The 22,826-nt window shown below is 53.4% G+C and overlaps 1 protein-coding gene across 1 annotated transcript in view; it reads right to left on the bottom strand.

Moving 5' to 3' along the window:
• The window catches only part of SLC25A26 (solute carrier family 25 member 26), a gene marked incomplete at both ends in the record, with an annotated part of 82,383 nt that overhangs the window by 4,305 nt on the left and 55,252 nt on the right, over nucleotides 1–22,826 (bottom strand). Inside the window, one exon of the mRNA XM_080715589.1 lies at nucleotides 2,652–2,721. Within this exon, the coding sequence (XP_080571715.1) occupies nucleotides 2,652–2,721 (70 nt within the window). The remainder of the gene's footprint in view (nucleotides 1–2,651; nucleotides 2,722–22,826) is intronic.

Here is a 22,826-nt window from a genome sequence, read left to right as displayed (position 1 = left end):
CTCCGATCTCAGGAGACATTTTTAGCTATTTGTGCCAAGCGGTTTATAAAGCGAGCATGGCGGGGAGCCCAGGGTGTCAGAGAACGGCTCGCCGGCAGCGCCTGGCCGCTGAGGCGGAGACGCACGTGGCGTGTGCGGTCAGGTTTTGACTTGAGGGTACATGTGGGGACCACTTGGCGGCCACGGAAGGGTCACGCCTGAGCATGCGCGCAGGCTGTGGCTGCAGCGGGTGGGCCCGCGCTCACGCGGCACACTACGGGACGCGGCGACCCCCGTAGACTCCGCGATGCCCGTCTCAAAGGGTGCGCACCAGTGAGTGGCGACGACAGTCATCTTTGTTCTAGATCAACACCCGCACCACATCCGTCTCAAGAGAACAGGAAAGGTGCTTCCCTGCTGCTAAGACATGGGGATCTGCCGGCGGCAGGCAGGCATTCTGCCAAGCCGGGGCACCTCTGCCCTGTCCGCGCCTCGCCTGAAGAAACCAGATGGCGGTTCTGGGGGTGCAGGAGTCTGTGCGCCACCAGAGGAGACGGCTCTGTGGGTGACATCACCCACAACGCAGCCGAGGGGGTGAGTGCCTACAGAAGGGGCTTTCCACCTGCTGCTGTGGGGAGAACGGCGCCCTTAACCTGTTTACCTTTCCAGATGGCAAGGTATTGGCATAGACGTGATGCCGGCTAGTCCCTGCGGCGATCCCAAGGTGGGGGGCTGCTCCTTCGCCATAGGTAGGGGCCCCACGCCACCTCCCGAGCTGGGGGACAGGGGCTGGCCGCCCGGCTGCTGCCAGACAGCCCAGAATACTGCCCCACAAGGGCTGGGCAAACCCCAGCGCCCCCAGTGCGCGTCCACACGTCTGCCAGCAAGTTTCCGAGTGACTATTTACGGGCTCGGCCACAGAGCGCGTCTTATTCCAACACACAGCAGCGCCAGACGACGTCCGCTTTAAGGAGCGGCCTTTCTGCCCCAGCATAGCTCAGTTTCCCAGCTCACGCTGTCACCCAGGTCTAGGAAGGAGCAGACACAGCCCTGCTTTCTCCTAGAGGCTGGGTCATAAAGGCTCCCGACCTTGGCATGGACCAGGTCACCTGCTCCTTTAACACAGCTGACGACTGTGCAAACAGAACCCGCCAGAATCAGTCTGGCCCATCTAGGGGCAAGATTCTTTTTTTTTTTTCTTTTTCTTTTTTTGGTGCCAGGGACTGAACCCAAAGGCATTCTACCACCAAGCTCTATTTTTTTTTTTTTTGCAGTACTGGGTATGAAACCCAGGGGCATTCTACCTCCGAGCTACACCCCCAGCCCTATTTTTTATTCTTTATTTTGAAACAGTCTCATTGAGTTGCAAAGAGCCTCACTAAGCAGCTGAGGCTGTCCGGGAACTCAGATCCTCCTGTCTCAGACTCCTAGGTACTGGGATTACAAGCCCGCACCACCAGGCCCGGCTCCAAACCCTATTTTTTATTTTGAAACAAAGTCTCATTAAGTTGCTAGGGGGCCTTGCTAAATTGCTGAGGTTGGCCTCAAACCTGTGATCCTCCTGTCTCAGCCTCCCAAGTACTGGGATTACAGGCGTGCACCACCAGGCCTGGCTTACTTTTTATTTTGCAACAGGGTCTTGCCAAATTGCAGAGGCTGCCCTTGAACCTGCGACCCTCCCGTCTCAGCCTCCCAGGTACTTGGGTTATAGGAGTGCACCACCACGCCTAGTAAGATTCTTTCTTTTGAAGATCATTTCGATAAAAGTCAAACGGGTTTGTTAATAAAAAAAAAAATCTTATAAAATGTACGTTGTAAGTTTTCCTAACCAGTACAACAAAAAGTCCCAATCCAAGAACCATTAAGCAAATCGGAAAAGAGTTCTTTCCAATAAAGCTGACACCCTAAACCTACCGACCTGTCAGTTCAGTCAGCTTAAAACTTTCTGGAAATTTTCCATGTCATTTTATTGTCCTTATTCCAATTGGCCCTTATTTGCAATGACAAAATATAGCTAATTCTAATCGACCCTTATTTATAATAACACAATATAGCTCTCGCTCGCTCTCAGGCTTTTAGATGTACCGCTTATTAAACTCGAAAAGCATCTGAGCTCATGCCCGAGCACTGCGTCTTCACAGGATGTGGTGACGCCCAACACGGTATCACATAAGTAAGTGGCCCTGCTCTCGCCTTAAGGTGTCAAAGGCGCCCAGATGTGGGGCGGCCGCATCCCCGCCCAGCGCGGCCTCTGCTCTCCTGACAGGAGTCGAGCCGCGGGGCTGCCACGCCTGTCACAAGGGCCGTGAGTCACGGCCTTCCGCAGAGCCACCGAGGGCCCTGCTCCGGGCGGACAGCTGTGCGGCTCGCCTCCCCGGCCCGGCAGGCCTCCTCCCACAGGGGCCTCTATAAATCAACTTTAAGACGGTCCAAGGGCCCGAGCGAGGCTTTAATAAAGATAAAAAGAAAAATTTGTCAAAAACAAATTGGCCGTCTTTCAGGCAGACACCTTTCAAGCGGGGTTCCCCCTCGGGACACTTGCTCAACCCGCTTGTGCAGCTCCCGCCCTCTGAGCACGTGGAATTTCTGAAGAATGTTGTTTTTGTACAGTTCCTGGCTGCGCATTTTTCTCCCGCCCCGGTTTGTTCCCAGTACAATGTAATCCTTTGCACCTGCGAGGGCTCCGCAGACGGCCGACTGCCAAGAGTGCACCGCGCGCTCCTGCCGCCAGGACCACAGGGCCTGTGTGCAGAGAGAAAGAAGCCAGTATTAATCCTGGGACTCGTGGGGCCTCCCGCGGCCGGCCTGGGGTGGGGCCCGGAGTGACGGGCTATTCTGGTGGCGTTCCCCACGGATGACATACGCCACGTTCCCAAGGACTCCAGCGCATTCGAAAATCAACACGGGGACGCAGCGCTCGGAGGAAACAATGTTCCAGGGGGTTTCGGACGCGGGCCAGGCACAGCCTGCATCTTTAAGACAATGAGTCTACAGATTTCCCATGAAAGTTTAAACATCTAAGTAGACTAGTCGACAAACTGGTCCGGCATGGTGTGCCCGAAGTCCTCAGTTCTCTTAGAAATCCTTGTCTACATCACACAGGTTTGGAGGATGTTAATTCTGAATAGCCATTTTATTTTTATTTATTTTATTTATTTATGTATTTTGACGGTACTCAAGATGGAACTCAGGGGCATTCTGGCTCTGAGCTCCACCCCCAGCCTTTTATTTTATTCTTGATTTTGAAACCGGCTCTCACTGAGTTGCGGAGGGCCTCGCTAAGTAGCTGAGGCTGGCTGCGAACCCCGATCCTCCTGCCTCAGCCTCCCGAATGCTGGGATGACCAGCGTGCGCCACCGCGCCCGGCTACCTAAGTAGCCATTCTAAACTTGTCAAAGCTTTGCGTTGCGTTGAGGTCTCGCTTTGCTGCTGTGTATGGGCTGGGAGCCACCCGGGGCCTCTCTCGGGCTCAGCATACATCCCACCAACAGGGCTCCCCGGCCCGGGACTGCTGGTGAGGGAAGCTGAGGACCACACAGACACCCACGCCAAGGCCAAGCCGGGCAAGACTGCGGCGGGGATGGTGCTTTGCTCACTGGACGCTGTAACCCACCAAAGGCAAGAAAAAGCCACACACGGTGAGCACTGCTGATGCAGGCACTTGGTGGCATCTGGAACCATCTTTTAAAGCCCGAGGTCTCTGCCGTGCATGGTGGCGCACGCCTGTAATCCCCGTGCTTGGGAGGCTGAGACAGGAGGATCGCGTAGGTGCGAAGCCAGCCTCAGCTACTTAGTGAGGCTCTCAGCAACTTAGTGAGACCCTGTTTCCAAGTAAAATATAAAATAGGTATGGGAATATAGCCCGGAGGTAGAAAGCCTCTGGATTCCACCCCCAGTACCAAAATAAATAAATAAATAAGATAAGGCCGGGCGTGGTGGCGCAAGCTTATAATCCCAGTATTTGGGAGACTGAGATAAGAAGATGGCACAGGTTCGAAGCCAGCCTCAGCTACTTAGTGAGGCTCTCAGCAACTTAGTGAGACCCTGTTTCCAAATAAAATAAAAAATAGGTCTGGGAGTGAAGCCCAAAAGTAGAAAGCCCCTAGGATCCACCCCTAGTACCACTAAATAAATAAATAAATAAAGTCCGAGGTCCTCATCACAGCCCTAAGCCCCGAGTCCTGTTAGCACCCACCTTGGCTCTGTGAGCAGCGCCCTGCAAAGATCCTTCTCCCGAGCTCTAGTGAGATAACACCGACACACCACATGTGTTTATGCAATATAAGCTGGTGTGAGTGCACACACACACACACACACACACACACACACACACACACTCAGTGTGAACTGATCTGTGACCCAAAAGCCCTGTGTCCCGTGGAACCCCGCTTCCTGTCTTCCCTCACTACCCTCCAATTAATAGCAGGAATAAGGTTTCCTTTTCCAGAACTTTATATAAATGTAGTCACATTAATTTTCTCTTTCCTTCTTCTTCTTCTTTTTTTTTTTTTTTTTTTTGGTGTGTGTGCCATACTGGGGCTTGAACCCAGGGGTGTTCTATCTATGAACGACACCCCCCACATCTATTTTACTTTTTCTAGTTTTGAAGCAGGGTCTCACTGAGTTGTGCAGGGCCGAAGTCGCTGAGTCCGGCCTTGAACCTGCGAGCCTCCTGTCTCAGTCTCCCAAGGACCGGGATTACAGGCGTGTGTCACCACACTGGCCTGATATTGTCTTTCCTGCCTCATAAACATGGCGCAGTGTTCCACAGGCCTCCTTTAACTGCTCTCAGCACGGCTGTGTAGTTTTCAGGACACAGGCCTTGATTTTGTCAGCTGTTTCTGTATTTCCAATGTTTTATTTGTTCATTTTGTTTTTGTTAGCGACTAGGGATTAACCCAGGAGTATTCTACCGCTGAGCTACACCCCCCTCACCAGTTTTATTTTTTATTTTGAAACAGGGTCTCACTAAGTTGCGGAGGGCCTCACAAGTTGTTGAGGCTGGCTGCGAACCTGTGATCCTCCCGTTTCAGCCTCCCGAGTGCTGGGATGACAGGCGTGCGCCACCACGCCCAGCTGTTTCATATGTTTTGATGTTATTGTAAGTGCTGTTTTTTGTTTTAAGTTTCCAATTTCTGGTTGTCCACTGCTAATCCTTAGAAACTGTCAACATGAAGATTCTTGTACAGTGATCCTGCATCCCACAACCTTGCTAAGCTCTGCAAGCCCGGGAGCTTCCTTGTGATGGACGGCTTAGCACGTGTGATAAAGGCAGTGCTACCGTCAGGACAGCTTCTCTTTTTCTTGCGTAACTGCTCCGGGTGGGTCAAGTCTTTAGCATAATAACATGCCCTGCAATCACGACCACAGATATTACGAAAAAGCTCTCCCGCACGCGTGAAACAGAACAGCACGGGGACCCGCGGAAAGTGAGTGGCGTGCCATTTTTCAGGATGACTGGACCTACTGCAACTGAAAAAGAGCAAAGTTAGCACAAAAGTCTGATTCTACCTCCCCGCTAGCAAGTCTGTCTGAAGTTGGACACGGTTTCACGGAGAGGAGACGAGGCCGGGAGCCGGGGTGCAGGGCCTGCGGCAGGTGGACACGCAGCGTGCAGAGGGAGCCTCGACCCTCCCATCCAGACCCGGGAGAGGAATTCTCTAAAAGCACATTTATTAAGTTTACTGGATTAAGCATAAAGAAATCAAATAACAAATGCTGGCGAGGATGTGGGAAACGAGGAACTCTTTTACACTGTTGGTGGGATTGAAAACTAGTTCGGCTGCCATGGAGATCAGTGTGGAGATTCCTTAGAAGACTGGGAATAGATCCAGCATATGATCCGACTATACCACTCCTGGGTATTTGGCCAAAGGGGTTGAAATCAGAGACCTGCAGTGACATATGCTTACCCATGTTCATAGCAGCACAATTAGCAATAGCCAAAATATGGAACCGACCTAGGTCTCCATCAACAGATGAATGGATTGCAAAATTACGGGAAATGCACACAATGGAATTCTACTCAGCTATAAAAAAGAACAAAATCATGTCATTCGCAAGAAGATGGAAAGACCTGGAGAACCTTACGTTAAGTGAGATCAGCCCGGCGCAGAAAGAGAAGGTTCTCTCTAATATGCCCCAACTAGGGAGCATCGGGGATACCAGAGGGGCTCCAGATAATGGAGGGAAACCTCAGCCAAGCTGAAAGGGAAGGACAGGAGAGGAAGAAGGCTGAGGCTGATTAACGGAGGAGCTACGTTTGAATATGTGTAAAGACATGAATGTAGCACGCTCAGCCTGGACTCTCAGTGCTGGGAGAGGGGAAGGGGAAGCGGGTAGGGGGAGAGGGCACCGAGCGCTGTCTGAATGTGTGCCATTTTCAATACGATCCACATAAGAATAAAATAAAGAAAAGAAAAAAATAAAGAATTACGCTCACCCAAAGCAAATCTAACAAATGATACAAATCATACATATAAATGAAAAAAAAATCTCCTGGACTAGAAGCATAGCTACCAGAAAGATTTCGGTGACACGTTCCTTGTGAAAGCAGGTGAGATTTCCAACGTTTCATCACACGCAGGTTTCTACACATGGCGCTGCCCCTAAGCGTGGGGTCTGGGAGATTTCCAGAAAATGCTTTAAGACTTGCAAATAAATCCGTGCGCTCAGCAACTGGGTGAGACCCTGTTTCCAAATAAGTAAAATCTGTCTGGGGTGTAACTCAGAAGTAGAAATGCCCCTGGGTTCCACCGCCAGCACCGCTTGCACACACACAGTTCATAAAACAACCACGGTCAGAGCCCAGCCCGGGCAAGGCAGTGCATATAAACCTGGAAATATTTTGAAGTTATATATTTGCTTATTTAGAAGGACACGAGAATTGTGATTAACAAGAAAAACTGGCTTAAAACGGAAGAAAGGAGCCGGGCGTGCCGGCGCACACTCGTCATCCCAGTACTTGGGAGGCTGAGACTGGAGGATCACACTTCGTGGCCAGCCTCAGCTACTTAGTGAGGCCCTCTGCAACTCAGTGAGACCGTTTCAAATGAAGAATAAAAACAGGGCTTGGGGTGTAGCTCGAAGGTCGAATGCCTCTGGGTTCCATCCCCAGACCCGCAAAAAAAAAAAAAAAAAAAAGGGAAGGTTATTCTGAGAGATTAAATCTTACTGATGGCGACACGTCAATAATCAGGCGTAGACGGGAGAGTGGGATGAAGGCACCGTGTCCATGGCCACCGCCAAGGCCAGCGAGGCGCCTCGGGGCGCCGACGGGCTGCTGGCACCAGTGTCTCCTCTGACTCTGGGAAGTGGGGCTCACCCCTGGCAGCAGGGAAGGCGGGAGGCAGGAGAGCCCTGGGCTCCCTGCGGGGCGCACTCAGGGCCGACCTCGCCGCTCCCCCAAAGCCACGTGTCCTGTGCCCGCAGAACGGGCCACGGAGCAGGCTCAGCGGATTCCTCGCTGTGGCGCCGGCCTGACTTCAGGCAGAGCTGCCCTGAGATATGTGAGTGACTAACAAAAATGCCTTGACGTCCACACAACTTGCTTAAAGAACGTGGCGTGGCAACGGAGCCATTTTCTTTTTTAAGGATCTGTCTGAACGCCAACTATTTTTAAACTTCATCAATCTGAATAAACATTTTCCCACCACTTTTTGTCACGGCACACAGGGGCCCGGGGGAGGCAGGGCAGAAGAGGCCCAGATGAGAAGAGTCAGGGGAGCTGTGTCCATTCCCAAAATAAAAATGGGAGCAAAGAATGGGGGCTGCTGCCGGGTGCAGAGGCTCACGTCCATGAACCCAGACTCGGGAGGCTGAGACAGGAGGATCGCAGGTTCAAGGCCAATGTTAAATACCTTAAGAAGGGTCCTTGTTTGAATTTTTTCTTTTATGTGGTACTGGAGATGGAGCCTAGGGGCATTCTACCTCCAAGCTGTAACCCCAGACTGCTTTTTATTCTTTATTTTGAAACAAAGTCTCACTGAGTTGCAGAGGGCCTCACTAAGTAGCTGAGGCTGGCTTTGAACTGAGATCTTCCTGTCTCAGCCTCCCGAATGCTGGGATTACAAGCAAGTGCCACCACGCCCGGCTTTTTTCTGTTCAGTATCTTTAAAAAAGCGCTGAAGGTGCAGCTCAGTGCTAGAGCACCTGGAGTTCAAGCCCCAGAATCAGCAAAGAAAAAGAAAAAGAAAAAAAACCAACGTGGGCCTTCCAGGCACTCCGCTGGTGTCGGCAATCTGCCCAGATTCAGTGTCCTGCTTCTTGGCCCCTTTCTCTTGTCGTTTGTTCTCCGTGGCATGGGGAATCGAACCCGGCGCATTCTATCTCCAAGCTACACCCCAGCACTACTTTATTTCTTACTTTGAAACAGGTTCTCGCTAAGCTTCTGAGGTTGGCCTTGAACCTGCGATCCTCTGGTCTCTGTCTACCAAGTGCCAAATGAGAATTTCCAATGGCGCTATAGATACTTGTTTCCGTCAACGAGACCTTTCAAGTTTACTAAGACCGTCCACCAGCAATGGTCTTAAGTTCCCTTCTACAGGTTTTCATAAGCCCCCTTAAGAAAGGGTGATGGGAAAATATTTCTAATATCTTGTACAGAACAATTTCCTCGGAAGCAGCTTGCACTCTGCGGGCCAGCCGCAGTGGAGCTCTGGCCGTCTCGTGTCTGTGAGGCCCGCCAGCTCCCACGCCGCCTCTTTCCTTCAAGACTCCGTCAGCTGCTCGGTGGATCAGAACAAAACGACCTGCTCCTCTCGTTTCCCGAGTGACCCTTCACAGCTGTCCTCAGCCCGTCCAGGATGAGAGGCCGGACGTAACGGGCCCCGGGGGAGCCAGCAGCAGGCGCAGCGCCCGCCCGAGGCCCAGCTCCAGGCCCGGCCAGCTGGCGGCTTCCCCTACAGCGCAGCCCCGGCTCTGCCTTCCACAGCAAAGGACCCACGCAAATGAACGCCACTGTGTCCGGAGGAACAGGCCGGAAAGACGCGATCTGGCTGTGGCGCAGCAAAATCTACAAGTTGGGATTTCTTCAGCTGGTCTGTTCAAGACTACTTGTGTGATCAGGTGGCACACGCCTGTGATCTCAGTACCTGGGAGGCGGAGATCGGAGGATCACGGGTTCGAGGCCAGCCTTAGCAACTTAATGAGACTCTCTTTCAAAATAAAATAGGGCTTGGGTATAGCTCAGAGGTAGAATTCCCTTGGGTTCAATCCCTGTACCATACGTAAATTTCCTATACACACACACACACACACACACTTTTTTTATTATCATTATTTATTATTATTATTATTATTATTATTATTATTAGGTGGTACTGAGGTTCCTGGAAGCCCTTCTACCTCCGGGCTAAACCCTCAGACCTATTTTATACTTTTTTTTTTTTTTTTTTTTGAAACAGGGTCTCTTAAGCCACCGGGGCTGGCTTTGAACCCGCGCGATCCTCCTGTCTGCCTCCCAAGCGCAGGGATTACAAGCATGCACCACCACGCCCGGCGCACACACACTTTAAATTAAAAAGCTAAACTGAGGGTGCTGAGGGCTGGCCCTGAGGAGCCCCACTTCTCCCTTGCACACTGTTGAGCCTCCATCTTCCACCACCAGGGAAATCTAGAGGAGGAGTCACTGGCTCCCACTACCCTGCAGGTCCCTCAGCTCACCCTTACTCTCCGGGAGAGCCTCTGCCTCCACCCCAGAGCCCCAGACGTGGCACAGTTCCTCACACCAGGAAGGCGGCAAGTGCTTGGGATGGGTGTGAACTCCTACAGCACAGGCTGCATCTGGTAACTTCCCTGCAGCCAGCTATCACAGCCTCAAGTGTGTTCTCTTGGTTCGGGAAACGGCCCTGTCACCTGCACGGTAATGCATTCCCTGGGGGACTGCTGCACCCTGGACAGGCTAGGTGCTCTCAGGGGCTGTGCTACTGTGCTTCCCCGGGCTGGCTTCCGCTCAGTCGGAGTGAGGTGGGTGATCGACTGGTGATGTCTGCCCAGGTAGCACCCACGCATCACACATGTAAACCGAAGCCACCCCAGCGCCCAGCACTGGCGAGGAGGGAGTGAGGTGGGTGATCGACTGGTGATGTCTGCCCGGGCAGCACCCACGCATCACACATGTAAACCGAAGCCGCCCCAGCGCCGGCAAGGAGGGAGTGAGGTGGGTGATCGACTGGTGATGCCTGCCCAGGTAGCACCCACGCATCACACATGTAAACCAAAGCCGCCCCAGCGCCCAGCACTGGCGAGGAGGGAGGGAGGTGGGTGATCGACTGGTGATGTCTGCCCGGGAAGCACCCACGCATCACTTCACACATGTAAACCGAAGCCGCCCCAGCGCCGGCAAGGAGGGAGCGAGCAAGTCCCTGGACAAAGGAGGACAAAGCCGGCACCCTGTGCCCAGTGTTTGAAAAGTTATTTGTGGGTGAACAGATGAGACCCTGGAAGTCCAACGCTAAAAGGGTGTCTAGCAAAGAAACTAGGAATCATTACGAGCCTTCTTAAAAGTGCTTAGTTATATATATAATTACATATAATATTATATATAACTCTATATATGTAATTTTTTGCAGAACTGGGGATTAAACCCAGGGGCATTCTACCTCCGAGCGACACCCTCAGCCCAGTTTTTCATTCCTTATCTTGAAACGGGGCCTCACTGGGTTGCAGAGGTTGGCCTCGAACCCCGCTCCTCTCAGCCTCCCGGGCCCTGGGTTGCAGGCGTGCGCCACCACGTGGGCCTGGCCGTAATAAGTTATACCTGGCGATCAGGTTAGACAACACAAGGGAAGCTCCCTCTCTTCTCACACTCAGACTCGGCACGGCGCCCTCGTCCCCACGGGCTAGCCGTCCACAGGCCTGCAATGGGAAGGGGTGCCACGGAGAGGAGGGGGGCTCCCCTGTGCTCCTGATTAATTTGGCTTGTTTTTCATTTAATATAATTAAGCAAAATTTAATAATTACATTTATTTATTTAGTGTGCTACTGGGGATGGAAGCCAGGAGCATTTGACCTCCGAGCTCCACCCCCAGCCCTAGTTTTCATTCTTTACTTTGAAGCAGGGCCTCCCTGAGTTGCAAAGGGCCTCACTAAGCAGCTAAAGCTGGCTGCGAACCACGGTCCTCCTGTCCCAGCCTCCCGAGTGCTGGGATGACAAGCGTGCGCCACCACAACGGGCTTGTTGTCGTTTTTAACCAGAGACGCTGGCCCACTAGTCTGGGCTCCCGGGCTCTGAAGCGCGGCTCACCCGCCCTCGCTGAGAGCCGGACCTGGGAGCTGACTGGCCGCGGCAGGACGCCGGTGGTGCGAGCTCCTTCCTCCTGGTTTTCCTTTCTTCTTTTCAAGAGACAGGGTCTCTCCTCGCCCGGCTGCCCCAGCGCTGGGCCACGGCTTGCCTGCCTCGGCTCCTGTGCAGCTGGGAGACCGCACACGCCACCGCATGTGGCTGGCAGCCTCTTTCACCATCTGTGTTTATCTTTTCATTGGCTAAACTACAAAACACAAGCACTGTGATAAACATTTGCTGACTCACTGAATCTCACCTAAAAGTAGGAAGAATTTCATAATTTTTCCAATTTTTACATTCCCTATAAGGATCTCTCTCCCTCAGGAGCCCTAGAAATGAGAAAATGGTGCCCACTGCTTTTGTGATTTGAACTAAAGAACACCGGGGAGCTCTGATTTTTCTTTTCACACAAAACATCTCATTTGGCCTAAGATGCTGAATGTTTTATACTTTTCTGGGTGCACTGTGATTACACGTCATAGCGAGAGTCACAGTGATACTTGGGAGGCCAAGACAGAAAGATCCAAGTTCAAGGCCAGCCTCAGCAACTTAGCAAGACTCTGAGCAACCAAGTGAGACCCTGACTCAAAATAAAATTAGAGCCGGGCGTGGCGGCGCACGCTTGTCATCCCAGCATTCGGGAGGCTGAGACCTGGAGGATCGCGGTTCGCGGACAGCCTCCGCTACTTAGTGAGGCCCTCGGCAACTCAGTGAGACCCGGTTTCAAAATAAAGAATAAAAACTAGGTCAGGGGTGTAGCTGGGAGGTTGACTGCCCCGGGTTTTCTCCCCTCCCCGGCCCCTCGCTGCACCGTTAGTGGGATGGACACAGCGTCCTCCCTCTCTTCCCTCCTTTCCCTCCTGCCCTGCTCCCCCGGCCCCCGGTCTCTCCTCACTCATGTAAGGTCCCCTTTGCTGCCTAGGCTGCTCCAGCTTCTGCGTAAGAGAGAAGGACCGTGGCCCTTCGCCTTCCGAGCCCGGCTGATCTCACTTGACATGATATCCTCAAGCCCTATCCGTTTTCCTGCCAACGACACGATCTCGCCTGGGCTGGGAAAATGTCATTGTGTGCCGTATACCACATCTTCCTTACCCGTTCTCTGTGGCAGGACACCCAGACTGGTTTCCTAAGATGCAAGCTAAGAGTTCAAATGTGCTTACTGTATGTGTGTGGGGGTACTGGGGATCGAACCCACGGTCACTCTGCCTCCCCAGCCCTATTTTACTTTTATTTTGAAACAGGATCTCACTAGGTTGATGAGAGTCTCAGTTCTTGCTGAGGCTGGCCTCGAACCCGCGCTCCTCCCGTCTCAGCCTCTCAGGCACTGGTGTTACTGGCGTGCGTGCACCACCCGCCCATTTGCTTATAGTTTTCTGAGTTGGTAAAGATGCCTGTCACTGGCCTGGCATACGTGAGGCCCCAGCACGGCAAAACATAAAAACAGAGAGAGAGAACTTGAGATTTTAGCAAATCACATTATAATGAAGCAGACGCCATTTTTTCCTTTTTCTTGCAATACCGGGGGGCACAAGCCCAAGACTGTACACATGTTGGTAGGCAAGGGCGTGACACCCGAGCTGCACCCTCAAGCCCTCTCCAAAATCTCCGTCAGCATCTTGGACTCCGACCTAACGGCTAATCTGGAAACGTTTTCACACTGCCCTTACGTCTGGGGGTTTTTTCCCTGATGGTTCCATCTAACTCAGGGCACCGGCGCGGTGTGCTACAGCCACACATGGGCGAACACCCTTCAGCGTCCATTCCCCTGGTGCCCCTTCAATCCTAACAGGCCCGAGCTGGAAGCCACGATCTGAGCCGACTGGGGATAAAGGCTGGGGTGCGGAGGCCCCGCGCCAAGATCTCCCGATCGCTACGATTACCTTGTTATGTTACTCAACGCATGGGAGTAGGTGAGAGGCGTAGCCACTTAGCCCTCAGTGGAGTGGTCATCAGAAACAACGCTTTGCTCTTCAACTTAAAAACACAGTTTTCAAGCCGGGCGTGGTGGCGCACGCTCGTAATCCCAGCATTCCGGAGGCTGAGACAGGAGGGTGGCGGAGGATCGCAGAGAATCGCGGTGCGCGGACAGCCTCAGCTACTTAGTGCGACCCTGTTTCAAAATCAAGAATATCAAATAGGGCAGGGGGTGTAGCTCGGAGGTAGGATGCCCCCGGGTTCCATCCCCAGACCCGCAAAACAAAAACAAAAGCAAAACAAAACATAGTTTCCATATATTTAAATATTTACAAAATATAATGGAAAGCGCAAGCTACAGGGCCTGATTGCTGTTACGCAGCTATGATTTCGTCATAAAAGCTTCAGCACACTGCCCTAGTCTTACATAATCAAACCAGACTTATTTTGCATCAAAAGTTGTTTATCTTAAAGCTTGATTTCATAAAGTTATTTCTTAAAATGATTTTGCAACTCCTCACAGCTGGAAGCAGGGCTGTTTGGACACGACACTATTCTTTACTCTCGGGCTGCACTATAAACTGATAATACTGTACATTAAGACAACAGAAGGGGAAAAAAAAACCTTGACATCCTTACGGGAAATTTCATCATTTCATCTTACAATACGTTTACTTTTCACCTCAAGCCCAGCAAGGGAAAATCTATAGAGTTAGGAAGAGAAGATGCAATTTTATGGCTGAGAAATGCTTCTAAAAGAATCTATAAATAAAACAGCTAATATATACAGTTGTCCAGCTTTGTGCCAGACTTGAACAGGAAAGAATGGTAACCTTCAAACAATTAGCAAACAGTTATAAACACCTGCTGCGTTAAAGACAGCCCCGGAAAGAACATAAAGAGCCGGGCGTCGGAGCCCCATCCTCTGAGGAGCCGCGTCCCGCGAGGAGTTCAGCACGGACCCGGGGCCGGGGCTCCGGCTCCGGCACGGGCGCCAGCGCCTGCCCCAGGCCTGGGCACCACCCAAGCGGGGCCGAGGGCAGCGTGCCAGGGAGGCCGCGGAGGGCCGAGTGAGAACTATGGCAGCCGGGCCTGGGTGTCAGCTTCGGGGCGTCATGTCCCCAAGGGAGAAACATTCAGGTCCCAGAAATGCCTCTGGTGGATGAAGGAGACAGAATGTGATCTCAACTGTTTTTAACTTCTCAGCGTATGAAACTCAAAAAATAGCACTAGAGACACCATGCATTTGAAGCAAACACAGGTGTCAAGAGTGAGGAGCCCGGAGTGCAGCGGCCCGCCATGCCGGGCACTGCGGTCTTCCTGTGGCCCCGGGCGCGGGGCTCTCCCCTCGGGGCTGCGGCTGCGGAACGAGGACCGCAGAGCGCCTGGCTCCCAACTCTGGGGAACGTCAGCTGCTGCCACCAACACCGTCACACGGCAAAGGGGCGCGAGAGAGCAGCGATGCACGTCTATAACCCCAGGGGGAAACTGAGGCAGGAGGACCTCGCGTTTTAGGAAAGCCTTGGAAACCTAGCAAGACTCCGTCTCAAAATAAAAAATAAGTGGGGTGTGGTGGCGCACGCTTGTCATCCCAGTACTTGGGAGGCTGAGACAGGAGGGTGCGGGTTCGCGGCCAGCCTCAGCTACTGAGTGAGGCCCTCTGCAACTCAGTGAGACCCTATTTCAAAAATAAGGAGCCAGGCGTGGTGGCGCACGCTTGTAATCCCCACACTTGGGAGGCGGAGACAGGAGGATCGCGCTGGCTTAAGAGACCCTGTTTCCAAATAAAAATATATAAATAGGTCTGGGAGTGTAGCCCAGAGGTAGAAGGGCTTCCAGGAACCCTAGTACCACCAAAAGAAAAAAAGTCAGTCTGGGGTGTAGCTAGGAGGTAGAATGCCCCTGCGTTCCATCCCCAGTACCACAATAAATAAATAAGTATATAAATAAATAAATTAATAGGCTGAGGTATAACTCAGAGGTGGGGCACCCCTGCCTTCCATTCCCAGCACAACACACACACACACACACACACACACACACACACACACACACGGGGCGGCCATGAGACTTCTTGGGGCTGTGTGGGGACAAGACGGGAATGAGCGGGCGGGCAGCACTAAGCCCGCGACCCTGCCGTGTCTGCTGCACCCATGGCCCGGCACTCAGGGAACTCACCAGCCTAACTAAATAATCCGACCACCAAAACGCAAGAGAGAGGCAGGGGGGGGGCAGGCAACACCTCCACACCTCCCCACTCTCGGTACTAGGGATTGAAGCCAGGGGCATTCTACCTCCAAGCCACACCCCCAGCCGTATTTTATTCCTTATTTTTTTTAATTTTTATTTATTTTTTTGTTAATTTATTTTTTAAATTGGTGCATTGTAGTCATATATCAATCACATTGGAGTACAAGACTGGAGAGGATATACAAGCACACATCATCCAATTAGCCCTCCTCCAGTCCCCATCCCATTTCCTCTCCCTCCCTCCATCCCACGCTTCTTTGGTGATTTACTTTGATACATTTGTTTATGTACCTCCTGCGTTTTAAAGAGGATCCGTCCTCCAGTATTACATACCCTCTGATTGGTCACCTTAGTTGCTTCACTATAGGGCTCTTTCTATAGCTCAACCTCTTCCTGTTGCCCCTTTCCTCCTAGTTATTGCTGATTAAGAGAAGCGTCTGATTTATATTTTCTGCGATATTTCTCTGTGCATGCTGCGTTGCAAGTACTGATCCCACTCTTGATGGCCCCAGTAGTGGCCTGGCTACTCAGTGGACTGATCCAGACCTCGCTGGCTCAAGCAGCAGCCTTGCCTCATGGGAGGCCCCAGTTCTGGTCTCGCTGGCCCCTGCACCGGTCTAACCCCTAAGCTGGCTTCGGTCCTGGCCTTGGAGGCTGCAGGAGTGGCCTTGCCTCACGGCAGGCTCCGATGCTGGCCGTTAGCCCCTGCACCAGCCTAACCCCTTGGCAGAATTCCAATCCCGGCCTTGGAGATCCCAGCACCGGCCTAGCCTCACGGCAGGCTCCAATGCCAGCCTCGTTGGCCACAGCACCGGCCTAACCACTCGGCAGGTTCTGTTCCCGGCCTAGGAGGCCCCAGCACTGGCCATGCCTCACGGCAGGCTCCGCTGCTGGCCTCGCCTCAAAGCAGGCTCCGATGCTGGCCTCACTGACCCCAGCACCGGTCTAACCCTTCGGCAGGCTGTTATCCTGGCCTCGGAGGCCCCAGCACCGGCGTAACCCCTCGGCAGGCTCTTATCCCGGCCTCGGAGGTCCCAGTACCAGCCTTGCCTAACGGCAGGCTCCGATGCCAGCCTCACTGGCCCCAGCACTGGCCTAACCCCTCGGCAGGCTCTTATCCTGGCCTCGGAGGCCCCAGTACCAGCCTTGCCTCAAGGTAGGCTCCAATCCCGGCCTCGGAGGCCTCAGCACCAGCCTTGCCTCACGGCAGGCTCCGATGCCAGCCTCACTGACCCCAGTACTGGCCTAACCCCTCGGCAGGCTATTATCCTGGCCTCGGAGGCCCCAGTACCGGCCTTGCCTCACGGCAGGCTCCAATGCCGGCCTTGCTGGCCCCAGCGCCGGCCTTGCTGGCCCCAGCACCGGCCTAACCCCTCAGCAGGTTCCGGACCCGACCTCGGAGGCCCCAGCACAAGCCTTGCTCATGGCAGGCTCCAATGCCGGCCTCGCTGGCCCCAGCATTGGTCTAACCCCTCGGCAGGTTCCAATCCCGGCCACGGAGGCCTCATTAGTGGCCTTGCCTCACAGCAAGCTCCGATGTCGGCCACTGGCCCCGGCGCCCGCCTAACCCCTCAGCAGGTTCCGATCACTGTCTCTGTGGTTATTATTTCAAAGGTTCCAGGTGTAATGTATCAGATCTCTGCCTCCCCTGAGTATTGGCCACTGGCATTGCCACTGCCTCCACCATTTCAAATCCTTCCCAGGCTCTTTTTCCACTCTGAATGTTGTCCAGTGTTCCTAAGCATGCGTGATGGTAGCATTCGACATTTGGTGTAATTTCTCCAAAAAAATAAAGTTGGTAGGATCCGGTTTCTGCTTCTCCTGAATACAAGTCTCCACCACCATCACGGAGAACTCTTTCAACACCACATTTCTCCTTGGTCTCCGCTAAACTCTCTCCTTACAGGTGATGTCTGAGATTCTTAACAATATAGAGAAATAGCAGTCCTCTTTCACGGCGAATTTTTCCTTAAGTTCCAGTGCATTTAGATAAGTTTTGTCTGCATCTCCAGTGTCCTGGCATCCATAACGGCTTTCTTACCTCCTCTCCGATATTTTTCTTTTTCTTTTTCTGTTCCTTTTTTTTTTTTTTTTTTTTTTTTAATAAGAGAAGACAGTATATGTGGTTTGAGGAGGTAGTGGGATCAGGCACTCAGTAGCACTGTAACCCTGTCGGTTTCCCCATGGGTCCAGAGTGATCTGCCCTACTCCGTCTGGGGCCCAGGGTCCAGCTGGCGTGCTCCTCGTGACCCCTGCCCGGAACCCAGGGTACTGAGCCCGGTTTCTCCAGGGGTCTGGCGTCTTACGCACATTTCGGCCCGGGGCCCAGAGTCCCGCGACCCGGGCCCCATCTGGCGTGCCCCGCGCGCAACCCCCGCCCAGAACCCAGCTACTTACTGGGCCCGGTTTCTCAGGGGTCTGGGGTGCTACGCGCAGTTCGGCCCGGGGCCCAGAGTCCCGCGACCCGGGCCCCGGCTGGCGTGCCCCGCGCGCGACCCCCGCCCAGAACCCAGCGTCTTACTGGGCCCGGTTTCTCCAGGGGTCTGGCGTGCTACACACAGTTCGGCCCGGGGGCCCAGAGTTCCGCGACCCGGGCCCCGGCTGGCGTGCCCCGCGTTATTCCTTATTTTGAAACAGAATCTCACTAAGTTATGGAGGGCCTCACTAAATAGCTGATGCAGCGAACCCGTGATCCTCCTGTCTCAGCCTCCCCAGCACTGGGATCACAAGCTTTGCCCACTACGCCTGCCCAGGGAGCGTCTCTCTGAGGCCACGTTTGGCCCAAGACGTGAAGAGCAGCTGTGAGCTGGTTCAAGGCCAGCCTCGGCAACTTAGTGAGACCCTGTTTCCAAATAAAGAAATAAAATAGGGCTGTAGGTGTAGCTCGGAGGTAGAGTGCCCTGCGATCAACTCCCAGAACCAGAAAAGGGAGGGAGGGAGGGAGGGAGGGAGGGAGGGAGGAGAGAGAGCAGCAGGAGACAAGTATCAGGCAAGCAGGCCAACCCTCAGGACCTGGAGCAGCCGCAGCAGGACTGGCCTGCCACGCAGGGCGGCGAGGGCCCGGAGCAGTTGGGAAGCGGCTAGGCGAGGGGGCAGGCAGCAGACGGGCCACTGAGGCCGCAGGAAAGAAAGCAAGGAAGAAAGGCGGGGCTGGAAGTCCACCACGGGCCAGGGCATGGACACCGTGAGGTCCACCTCAGGCCAGGGCGTGGATACCGTGAGGTCCACCTCGGGCCAGGGCATGGACACCCCTGAGTTCCACCTTGGGCCAGGGCGTGGACACCGTGAGGTCCACCTCGGGCCAGGGCATGGACACCGTGAGGTCCACCGTGGCCAGAGCGTGGACACTGTGAGTTCCACCTTGGGCCAGGGCGTGGACACCGTGAGGTCCACCACGGGCCAGGGCATGGACACCCCTGAGTTCCACCTTGGGCCAGGGCATGGACACCGTCAGGTCCACCTCGGGCCAGGGCATGGACACCGTGAGGTCCACCGTGGCCAGAGCGTGGACACCATGAGGTCCACCTCGGGCCAGGGCATGGACACCGTGAGGTCCACCGTGGCCAGGGCGTGGACACTGTGAGGTCCACCTTGGGCCAGGGCGTGGACACCGTGAGGGCCTGCGGCTTCGTGTTTAGAGTCTGGCGAAGCTCTGCGCATTACTTTGGAGAGCCGGTTAAGGAGGAACACACTGGCCACGTGTGGAAGCCAGAGAGAGGAGGGAAGCGGCCAGGAGGTGGGCTGAGCCGACCAGGGAAGAATCTGCTAACGGGTTCCGAAATCCGCCCAGCAAACCTGATGAGCGAGCTGGAGTGCGGAAGTCACGTTTTGGCCTGGGGCTTGAGGCAGCTGTCAGGAAGCGTAGGATGACGAGCCCTTGAGGCCTGTGTCTCACTTCTGCAAATATCAGTGAAGTGGTGACAGACAGCTTATGTACATGTTCCTATGTCCATGATGTACATGTTCCTATGTCCATGATGTACATGTTCCTATGTCCATGATGTACATGTTCCTATGTCCATGATGTACATGTTCCTATGTCCATGATGTACATGTTCCTATGTCCATGGGGCGGACGTGTGTGCATGTATACTCAAACACTATAACCATCCGCCTGTTACTGTTCTCTCAGAAGATTAGAACTTTTTTTGTGTGTGTGGTACTGGGGTTCCTGGAAGCCCTTCTACCTCCGGGCTACACTCCCAGACCTATTTTTACATTTTTATTTGGAAACAGGGTCTCCTAAGCCAGCACACGTGGCTGGCTTCGAACCTGCGCGATCCTCCTGTCTCCGCCTCCCAAGCGCGGGGATGACAAGCGTGCGCCACCACGCCCGGCCAAAAGATTAGAACGTTAAGAACATAACTCATGTCAAGAGCTCCCGTAAGTGGTACGTGAGTCTTACATGTGCCACATCTGGACACGGCCGGATGCTCGAAGCCGCTGGGCTGAGGGAGGCGTTCCTTGTCTCTGCTGTGGTGGCAGTTCTAAACATTCACCGAAACTCACAGAAAAGTACACTGGGGATGGAACCCAGGGGCATTCTACCTCCGAGCGACACCCCCCTGCCCTATTTTTTTCTTCATTTCAAAACAGAGCCTCACTGAGTTGCAAAGGGCCTCACTGAGTAGCTGGCCTCAAGCTGCGATCCTCCTGTCTCAGCCTCCCAAATGCTGGGATTACAAGCGAGCGTGTGCCACCATGCCCAGCTAGAAAGGCCCACTTTCAAGAGTGAAGTTTACTTTATATACATTATTCCTCAAGAGGCTAAATATATACATATGCTTAAAGAAAACTTTTAAAACGTGGTACTGTTATCTATGATTGCTCTGAAAAATTCGAGACATTTCTTAAAGGGCAAGAATCCCACCCCAGTGACAGGCGCACGCCTGTGCCTGCAGCAGCCAGGCCCCGGGCCGCCCGGGAGCCGTGCACAGATGAATGCGTGAAGACAGGGCGGTACACACACGCCTAGGAGTTCACTCAGCCAGAGAGAACCCAGCTACGTCACCTGCAGGAGAGTGGGTGGCACTGGAGGACAGTCCGCTAAGGGAGACCGCAAGTCTCAGGAAGGGGAGGGATGTGCGCTTTCTCTCCTAAGTGGAAGCCAGGGAGAAACAGGACTTCAGTTACTTGAGGAGCCGGAAGAGGGAAGAGTCGGAGGGCTGGGGGGGCGGTTCAGGAAGGGGCTGTGGACAGTGCTGGGTGCGTGGCACCATCTCACCACCCTGGATGGGAGGCCGGGAGCCCCTGAGTCCTGGAGGGAAACGCCCCAGGGCTGCACGCCTGTATCACCCTGAACCTCCCTATGGTGTCAAATTACAATGCGCCAATAAAAACAGAAAAACTAAAAGAACCCTACAAACAGCCTTCACACTGGAAAGAAACCCAGAGCCGCCCCCTGGGCCTCGGCCGCCCCCTGGGCCTCACGCATTCCTGCGCGGGAGCGTCAGAGCCGTGAAGGCGGCCATTGAGGCTCCATGAAGCGAGCCTTGTTTGAGGGACAGCTGCTGGCTGCGCAGTTCCTCTGTCTCACACGCCGCCGAGAGCCCACGGAATGTGACCTTCTCGCCCGATGGCTGCAGATCGTGCCCCCACACGGCACACGGGAGACCGTAAAACACAGCAAGTGCGGCAGCGACGAAAGACCCTCGCTCCACGGACGGCTGCCTGCCCTCGGGGCCACAGCGCGTGCGAGAAGCACTCAAGCCTGATCTTGGTTCTTATTTTTTCATTTGGTACCATGCTTTCATTCAAATAAAAGGGGAAAAACGATACTGTTCCAGGAAATAGCAAACAGACAGTATTTTACAGCAAAACATCCTTTTTGAGTTCCCTGTTTTGTTTTATTTATTTCTTTTTACGAGTCTGGAGATGGAACCCAGGGGTATTCGACCTCTGAGGTATATCCCATGCCCTAGTTTTTATTCTTTATTTTGAAACAGGGCCTAAGTAGCTGAGGCTGTCCCCGAACCGCGATCCTCCGGTCTCAGCCTCCAGAATGCTGGGATTACAAGCGTGCGCCACCATGCCTGACTGAGTTCCCTCTTTTAAAAGGCTGATTACCAATTGGTTATCCTTTGAGTGGAATTCAGTCTCTGTCTGTCTGTCTGTCTGTCTGTCTGTCTGTCTGTCTCTCTCTCTTTCTCTCTTCAAAAAATATTTTGTATGGCCAAGTGTGGTGGCCCAGCCTTTGGGAGGCTGAGACAGGAGGATCATGGTTCATGGACAGTCCCAGCTACTACTTAGTGAGGTCCTTTGCAACTCAGTGAGACCCTGTTTCCAAATAAAGACTTAAAAATAGGGCTGGGGGTATAACTCAGAGGTAGAATGCCCCTGGGTTCCATCTCCAGTACACCCCCCCCCAAAAAAATGTGTATGAACACTCCATGAAGTGATTGTATAAAATGATGGGGGTAATTCCTTTATTTTTGCAGTAGCTAATGCCTCCCTAGAGGCTTTGCCATTTTGCAGTTTGGTTACTTATAAATCGTTTTGGCTTAAACAAGGGCTTCTGATCTCTTCTGACGCGTATCCCAGCAAGAAATACCTTCTGCCACTGCAATCCAGTACAGGTGGATAGGTGTACACAGGCACGCATGTGCGCCCAGAGGTTTACAAAATATCACTTGTCCTCACCAAGTGAGAGGCTCTAACACTTTCCTTTTTAAGGCTGTTAAAATGCTAGCCAAGACGCATACATTCAGACTCCAGCCCACGGTTTTTAGGATCATGCTGCCCGATGCTGGAAACCTGACACAGCGCCCATGTTGCTTTTCAATTGCCGCTTCTTGTTCAACAGCGAGCGGCCTTTGCCAGGTGGGTGCACGAGGCCCCTCACCTGCGGCAGCTTCTCTGTGGGCTCCTGCTCCATTAGGAGGCGCGGCAGAGGCGACGGACAGGCAGAGCCCAGGCCCAGCAGACACTTTGCTGTCTTTCCTCTCCATCTGCCTTCATCAAAATATTATTCCTTACCCGGGCGCGGTGGCGCACGCTTGTGATCCCAGCATTCGGGAGGCTGAGACCGGAGGATCGCGGTTCGCGGACAGCCTCAGCTACTTAGTGAGGCCCTCTGCAACAGTGAGACCCGGTTTCAAAATAAAGAATTAAAAAAAAAAATAGGGCAGAGGGTGTAGCTCCCAGGTCGCATGCCCTTGGGTTCCATCCCCAGACCCACCAAAAAAAAAAAAAAAAAAACCACCAAAACCCCCAAAAAAGTTATTCCTTGATGTACAAGTGCACACACACAGAGGCACACACAAGCATACACAGAGAAAAGTAAAATCAAATTCAAAGGGCGCACGCAAGCAGGCGGCGCTATGGGAGCCGCAGGCGCAGCTGTTTCCCCACATCTGCGTCAAGCCCCCTGCTAATTGCCAGCGCCGGGGACACCTGGACT

The sequence above is a fragment of the Muscardinus avellanarius genome (assembly GCF_963383645.1).
Source record: "Muscardinus avellanarius genome assembly, chromosome: 18".
Lineage (NCBI taxonomy): Eukaryota > Metazoa > Chordata > Mammalia > Rodentia > Gliridae > Muscardinus > Muscardinus avellanarius.
The sequence above is the reverse complement of the archived record's forward strand: the minus strand, read 5'-3'. Positions and strand labels throughout refer to the sequence as shown.